The sequence below is a fragment of the Suricata suricatta genome, chromosome X (assembly GCF_006229205.1).
Source record: "Suricata suricatta isolate VVHF042 chromosome X, meerkat_22Aug2017_6uvM2_HiC, whole genome shotgun sequence".
Classification (NCBI taxonomy): Eukaryota; Metazoa; Chordata; class Mammalia; order Carnivora; family Herpestidae; genus Suricata; species Suricata suricatta.
The window spans coordinates 81,847,242-81,855,482 of NC_043717.1; the positions used below are offsets into that span (position 1 = coordinate 81,847,242).

Here is an 8,241-nt window from a genome sequence, read left to right on the forward strand (position 1 = left end):
AGCAGAGAGCCTGATGAGGGGCTTGAACTCATGAACCATCAGATCATGACTTGAGCTGAACTTAATGCCCAACCAATGGAGCTCCCCAGGCGCTTCCCCTTAACCGTTTTTAAGTGTGCCATTCAGTAGTGTTAACTATATTCTCATTGTTGTGTAACAGATTTCTAGAATTTTCTCATCTAGCAAAACTGAAACTCTACACCCATTGAACAACTCTCCATTTCCTTCCTCTCATCCCTCAGCGCCTGACGACCGCCATTTTACTTTTTGTTCCCATGATTTTGACCACTCTAGATGCCTCAAAAATTAGTGGAGTCATACAGTAGTGTGTGTCTGTGTGTGTGTGTATGTGTGTGACTGACTTATTTCATTCCGTGTAAGGTGTCAAGGTCCGTCCACATTATAGCATGTGACAGGATTTCCTTCTTTTTTTTAAGGTTGAATAATATTCTGCAGTCAATCATTTAAAACTGTTCAACTGAGGAGTGCCTGGGTGGCTCAGTCGGTAGAGCGTCTGACTTCGGCTCAGGTCATGATCTCACTGTTCATGGGTTCGAGCCCTGCGTCGGACTCTGTGCTGACAGCTCAGAGCCTGGAGCCTGCTTCACATTCTGTATCTCTTTCTCTCTCTGATGCCCCCTTGCTTGCGCTGTCTCTCTCTGTCTTTCAAAAATAAATAAACAAATAAACAATTCTCATAATAAGAGGAAGACATTATTTAAAAAAAAAACAAACCCTGTTCAACTGAGTACATTCTCCACCACGTCTCTCTAATTGCAAAACCTTTTTGTCACCCGAGAACTCATACCTGTTAAGTAATTACTCCCCATTTCCCCCTTTGCCATCTCCCTAGCAACCACTTATCTGCTTCCTGTCTCTTTGGATTTGCCTTTTCTGGGTATTTTACATAAAAAGAACCATGCAATATCTGACCTTTTATGTCTGGCTTCTTCCATTTAGCACAGTGTTTTCAAGGTTCATCCAAGTCATAACATGTATCAGTATAATTCATTCCTTTTTATGGTTGAAAATATTTCATTATATGGTTGTATCATAATTTTTTATCTGCTCATCTACTAATGGACATTTGGGTTGTTTCCATATTTTGACTACAAATAACACGGTTCTAAACATTCGTGTACAGGTATCTGTATGGACATATGCTTTTATTTCTCTTAGATATATACCTAAGATTGGAACTTCGTGATTATATGGTAATTCTAGTTTTATTTTTTTATTTATTTAAAAAAATTTTTTTATGGTCTTTATTTTTGAGAGACAGAGAGAGATAGCGCAAGCAGGGGAGGGTCAGACAGAGAGGGAGACACAGAATCTGAAGCAGGCTCCAGGCTCTGAGCTGTCAGCACAGAGCCTGATGCGGGGCTTGAACCCACGAACCATGAGATCATGACCTGAGCCGAAGCCGGACGCTTAACCGACTGAGCCACCCAGGTGCCCCTCTAGTTTTGTTTAAAGTAAAATCCACAGTCCCCCCAAAAAAGTAAAATCCACACCCAATGTGGGGCTCAAACTCATGACTCCAAGATGAAGAGTCACGTGCTCTTCTGATCAAGCCAGTCAGGTGTTCCTGGATGTTTAATTTTTTTAGGAATTGCCAAATGTTTTTTTTCCATAGCAGCTACACTATTTTATATTCTCGCTAGCAGTGTAGGAGCATTTCGATTTCTGCACGTCCTGGCCAACACTTGTTACTTTCTTTAGAGAAATGTCTATTCAAGTCCTTTGCTCATTTTTTAATTGCTTGTTTGCCTTTTTCTGGTTGAGTATAAGAGTTCTTTGTACATTCTGGGAGTGTCTGGGTGGCTCAGTCAGTTAAGCATCTGACTTCAGCTCAGGTCATGAGCTCATGGTTCGTGGGTTTGGGCCCTGCATCTGCTGCCAGCTCAGAGCCCCCTTGGATCCTCTGTATGCTCTCTCTCTCTGCCCCTCCCCGACTCATGTTCTCTCTCTTTCTCTCTCCACCCCCTCTTTCTCCCTCTCAAAAACAAATAAACATTAAAAAATTTAAAAAATAATTCCTTGTACATTCTAGATACTAAAATCTTGTTGGATATATACTTTGCAAATATTTTCCCTGTTCGGTGGGTTTTCTCTTTACCTTCGTGATTATGTACCCAAAAGTTTTTAATTTTGATGAAGTCCGATTTATTTTTTCTTTTGGCACTCATGCTTTTGGTACCAGATCTAAGAATCTATTGCCAAATCCCAAGTCATAAACATACAGCCTTACATTTTCTTCTAGGAGTCTGATGGTTTTAGCTCTTCTAGTTAGAGGATTGGTTTATTTTGAGTTAATTTTATATATGGAGTGAGGTAGGGAACCAATTTCGTTCTTTTGTATGTGGAGATCTCGTTGTTTCAGTGCCATTTGGTGGACAGACCACCCCCCGCCCCCTGTCACTGAATGGTCTCGGCACTCTCTGCGGTATTTTAAAGTAAATTCTAGACATCATATTGTTTCTTTTATAAACACTTCAGTTTGCATCTCAAATCTATGAAGACTTTACGTAACATAACCATCATGCCATGCCATGGTCATATCTAATAAAATTTACAATTATTCCTTAATGTCATTTAACACCCAGCCCTTATTCAAAGACTTCCTATTGCCTCAAAATTCCTGTAACACTTGTTTGATTGGAACAGGACCCAGCAAAGGCGCCTGGCTGGCTCAGTCGGTTAAGCATCTGACTCTTGATCTCAGGGTGGTGAGTTCAAACCTCCACGTGGAGCGTGGAGCCTACTAAAAAAATTGACATACCACTTAGAGCCTGTCACCACAATGTGACAAGCCGCACAGTCTCCCATTCCTCGCACAGCTGTTGCCTTATCCTTGTTTTAATGATATTGTTCCAGTTATCAAAATGTTTTTCTAATGTTAATTTTTTATTTTTGAGAAAGAGAGACAGAGCATGAGCCGGGGAGGAGCAGAGACAGGGAGACCCAGAATCCGAAGCAGGCTCCAGGCTCCGAGCTGGCAGCACAGAGCCCGTCGCAGGGCTCGAACCCACGAGCCGTGAGATCCTGACCTGAGTGGAAGTGGGTCGCTTAACGGACTGAGCCACCCAGGCGCCCCTCCAGTTATCAATTGTTACGTAATGGATCGCCCAAAACTTAATGGCTTAAAAGACAATCGTTATTTTGTTATTTTTCATGGTTTCCGTGGCTCAGGAATTTCAGGCAGAGCTGGGCTAGAGTCTCACGTGTGACTGTGGTCGGGTGGCGACTGGAGGTGGAATTTTAGGGGCGCCGGAGCAGCGGGGGGCGGGCCAGGCGGCTCTTCACGTCAGATAGTTTCAGGGCCTCTCCACGTGCCCTCTCCCCATGGCTAGTCCGGGTTTCCTCACTGTGTGGTGGGCTCACGATGGATAGACTGCTTTTTTTCCTTAATGTTTATTTATTCTGAGAGAGAGAAAGAGAGAGAGCAAGCAACGGAGAAGCAGAGAGAGAGAGAGGGAGAGAGAGAGAGAGAGAGAATCCCAAGCAGGCTCTGCGCTGTCAGCAGAACCGGACATGGGGCTTGAACTCAGGAACTGTGAGATCAGGACCTCAGCTGAGGCAGGCTGCTCAACCGACTGAGCCAGCCAGGCACCGCCTTGGCAACTTGCATTTTAGCAGTATCTTTTGGAGCTTTTTCCACATAAGTACATACATACATACATACCTCATTTTTTTAAATGTTTATTTCCGAGAGAGAGAGAGAGAGAGAGAGAGAGAGAGAGCGAGCGAGCGCACAAGCACAGGAGGGGCAGAGAGAGGGGGGGGACGGACAGAGGATCCAAAGCAGGCTCTGTGCTGACAGCAGCAAGCCGGTCTCAGGGCTCAAACTCATGAACCGTGAGATCATGACCTGAGTCGAAGTCGGATGCTTAATTGACTGAGCCACCCAGGTGCCCCTATACCTCATTCTTTTTTAATAACTGTAGAGAATTCCTTAGTGTGAATGAATCTCATTCATTCATGCATGCATGCATTCACTCAATAAATATTTTTTGAGCCTGTACTATGTGCCAGGCACTGGTCTAGGGATTGAAGATAAAGCAGTCCCTTGTGAATGGAAATTTAAGTTGTTTCTAATACTTCGCTATTACAAACACTACAACAATGAGCATCTTTATGCAGGCATCTCAGTTCACCTGTGAGAGTTTCTGTTTGGCATGAATTCATCACTTATAGAAGTGGAAATTCTAGGTCAAAGGGCTCAAAGGCATTTCGAACACTTGAATCTCAGCTTCAATTAGGATGGATAAATGTGTGATGAAATTGAACATATTTAATAAGTGTGGAAAAGAGATCACTCGAGACAACGCCCTATTGGAAGTTGTCGGATTGCCTCCACATTTTCCCTTTACAACGTGAGCATCGTCATGCTCCATGGAACCTCCTCCAGGGAACCATCCAGAAACCCTAATCAGGATGTGATCTCACCATCCTTTCCCTCAAGCATGGTCTTTATTACATACTACCTTGTATCATAAAGACTCTTTTTTTAAAACTTTTTAAAAATGTTTTTTGATGTTTCTTTATTTTTTTGAGACAAAGCAAGTGGGAGAGGGGCAGAGAGAGGGAGACATGGAGAATCCTGTCCAGACAGAGCCCAATGCGGGGCTCGAACCCATCAACCACAAGATCATGACCTGAGCAAGAGTTGGATGCTTAACTGAGCCCCCCAGGCGCACCCCCACAAATACATTCTTTACTAGACTTCCATTTTTTTCCCTGAAGGGAACGGACAGTGTCTTTGATTCGTCCTGCATTGTCCCTCAATGTACCATGCTTACTGTTTATGTAACTACACAGAAGCCTGAAAGGGAAAAAGTGAAACCAAGGGCCTGAGGAATGAGAGTGGAGCCTGCAAGATGACCAGATGGTGTTTGCGCATGATCGGTGTCACAAATGCTCCTGATGGCCCACACTGTCCTGCAGAAACTGCCTCCTTGTCAGACTGCGTCTCATACCTCTCCTCTTCCTTCTGTGTTCCAGCCACGCTGAACTTTTTTTTTCTTGCCTTCAAATGCACCAAGTCTGCTTCCTTCTCCACACCGCGTGCCTCTTGTCCCTCTAGTCCTGGAAGGTCCTACTTCTTGATCTGTAGTAGATGCTTCTTTTCCATCAAGATTCACTTCTGTGTTCACTTCTTCAAAGAGGCCTTCCTTGACCATCCATTCTAATTTTTTTTAATGTCAATTTACTTCTTGAGAGGGAGAGACAGAGTGCAAGTGGGAGATGGGCACGAGAGAGCGGGACACACGGAAGCCGAAGCAGGCAGCAGGCTCCGAGTTGTCAGCACAGAGCCTGTCTCGGGGCTCGAACTCATGAACCGTGAGATCATGACCTGAGCCGAAGTGGAACACTTCACCGACTGAGCCACCCAGGCGCCCCTGACTCTGTGTCCTTTCAATGGCTACAGTAGATTCTGTAGCAGTATGGATGCATTTTGACTGAAAGCAACACAATATTCAACTAATAGTCACATCGACCAAAAGGGTTTACTTTTATCATGTATAAGGAAGTCAGAGTAGGCAGCCTCGGGTTGGTTCAGCAGGTCCATGCTATCCAGACTCTGGATTGGCTTCTCTGGGGTCATCTTGGCCGCTCCTCATGGTTGCAAAATGACTGCCAAGGGCAGATGCCTCACGAGAAAACATCCCTCTCAGAAAGAAAAGGGGACGGAGGTCTCCCTGCCCATCTCTTTTTACCAAGGGGGGAAAACTTTCTCAGGAGCCTTCTTCCCACACTCCTCTTTTATATTCCATTGGCTAAAACTGAACAGGAGTGAAGACCATTCTTCTGGTAAAGGAAAGTAAGATTATCATGACTTTTTTTAAGCAGTCATAATTCACCAGACGCTGGGCCCACCCTCTCCAAGCCCCGGGGCTGTGCCCTATAGGGAAGCAAATGTGGGCTCCCTTAGCAAAGAAAAAGTTGTTGTGCAGGTGTTCAACAGTGGGGGCCACGCAGGCATTCATGGGAATGTAGGAGATGAATCCGTGACTGATCTACCTACATTCAACAGTGAACAGATTTTATTTTATTTTTTTATTTTTGAGAGACAGAGCATGAGCAGGGGAAGGTCAGAGAGAGGAGACACAGAATCGGAAGCAGGCTCCAGGCTCTGAGCTGACAGCACAGAGCCCGAAGCAGGGCTTGAACTCCCAAACCGCGAGATCATGACCGGAGCCAAAGTCGGCCGCTTAACTGACTGAGCCACCCAGGTGCCCCTTTTAAAACATGTTTTAATGTTTATTTACTTACTTTGAGAGAGACAGAGACAATGCAAATGGGGAAGGGCTCAAACTCATGAAACCCGGAGAGCATGACCTGAGCTGAAACCAAGAGTCAGATGCTCTTTATTTTTTATTTTTTTATTCGTTTTTGAGAGACAGAGAGAGAGGTTAGACCCAGAATCTGAAGCAGGCTCCAGGCTATGAGCTGTCAGCACAGAGCCCAACTCCGGGCTCAAACTCATGAACCTTAAGATCATGACCTGAGCCAAAGTCTGGAGCTCAACCAACTGAGCCACCCAGGCGCCCCAACAGTGAACAAATGTTATATACACATGGTGCAAAGCCCAGGTAAGTGATCCTCACCTACCTTTACAGGACATGCAGGTGCCAGGCCCTATCGGCCTCTCCCTCTGTGCTTTATTGGGACTAACGAGATGGCTGCTAAAATAGATTTGCTGAGACTCGGGCTTTTCTGGGTTCACAGATACCACCATCCGTCCCCTTGTTTTCATAACAAAGTCCTTTCCGTGGGTGTCACTGTGTGATCTTCCAAGTGGGGAAAATGCCCCATGGCAGCCACAGGAACCTTCTTAGAATGGCCGCATGGTTTCTGGGCAAGTGGTGGTCATTTTCAAAACTCTCAACGAATGAAGTAACCAGACAGAACATTGCCAAGATCAGCACGCCCGGCCCTCTCCATTTACACTTGGGGAGCTTTCACAGGGCCCCCAGTACTTCAAGATTCCTATCCTTATTTCCGTCTTAGGCATGTTGGTATGGCTCTAGGCAATGGCCTTCCCAATAGTGACCCCTCCACCCCCCACCGCGTCCAGTCACGGCTGAACTAGACAACCTGCCACTGGCTCCTGGCCCTACAAGCTCGGCGCCCGCCCGCCCCGGGGGGTGGTGTGGGAGTGGGGGAGTGGGTTCAGCCAATGCAAGCTTCCCCTCTCCGCAGCCTGCTCCCTCCCCGGCTTGCCCCCACCGGCGGGACCGCCGGGGTACGAACACGGTGTGGGCGGGGGAGGACCCAGGCGAGCAGCTCCGGCCAGAAAACCGCTCTCCCTCCTCCGACTTGGGCGCGACCCCTCCCCGGCGGAGCACACAATGGGCCGCCGCTCCACGTCGTTTCCCGGCCCCTCGCCGCCTCTGCCCCGGGGGCTTGCGGGGCAGGGGGGACGCAAGAGTCTCCCGACTCTCCGGCAGGCCCTGCAGCTTCTGGGGCTGAAAAGGAGCGCTGGGGTAGATCACGCCCCACACTTGGAGAGATTTCCTTACTCCCCACCCACCCCCATGCGCGCGCGCGCACACACACACACACACACACACACACACACACACACACAGACACACGCGGAAAATGAAGCAGCCAGATCTCCCCTCCCGGATGCGGCTGCACCAGCAACCTCAGCTGCGGGCGGAGCCCGAGCGGCTGCCACTTCCCCCCTTTTCCCTCGTGACCCTCGCTCCCCCCTCCAGCGCTCCCTCCCCCGGCACACACCCTTCCTCGCCGGACACACCCTCCTCCTGGGGCGGCGAACGAGCGAGCTGCGGCTCTCTGGGGGAGGGAGCGGCCCCTCCGTGGGGCAGGACACGGGGCGCGCGGGCAAGCCGAGGCGGGAAGGAGGGGCCGAGGGAGGAGTCGCGGCCGAGAGGGAGGAGCCGCGGGAGCCGCGCCGCCGCCGAGCTCCGATGTGGCCGGGCGGCCGGCGGGTAAACAGAAGAAGCAGCAGCAGCAGCAGCAGCAGCGGCGGCGGCCGAGACCGCCCGGGCCCGGGACAGTGAGTGCGTCCGCCTGCGACCTGCCCGCCGCGGCCATGGCCGAAGTGCGCAAATTCACCAAGCGGCTCAGCAAGCCCGGCACGGCGGCTGAGCTCCGGCAGAGCGTGTCGGAGGCCATTCGGGGCTCCGTGGGGCTGGTGAGTGGCCGGGGCACCGGGCGCCCCGCTGGAGGGGGGACGCGCTCCGGGCGCGAGCGGCGAGGTGGCTTTCC

General features: G+C 49.0%; 1 protein-coding gene across 5 annotated transcripts in view; it reads left to right on the top strand.

Annotated features, from left to right (window-relative positions):
- The first annotated feature begins 7,904 nt into the window (after positions 1–7,904).
- DOCK11 (dedicator of cytokinesis 11) overlaps positions 7,905–8,241 on the top strand; it is a 203,363-nt gene continuing 203,026 nt past the window's right edge. For 3 of the 5 annotated variants that reach the window (XM_029930644.1, XM_029930646.1, XM_029930645.1), the window contains exon 1: positions 7,905–8,167. In XM_029930644.1, the coding sequence (XP_029786504.1) occupies positions 8,066–8,167 (102 nt within the window). In that variant the 5' untranslated portion in view covers positions 7,905–8,065. The remainder of the gene's footprint in view (positions 8,168–8,241) is intronic. The other 2 variants (XM_029930641.1, XM_029930643.1) reach the window with 1 other exon arrangement.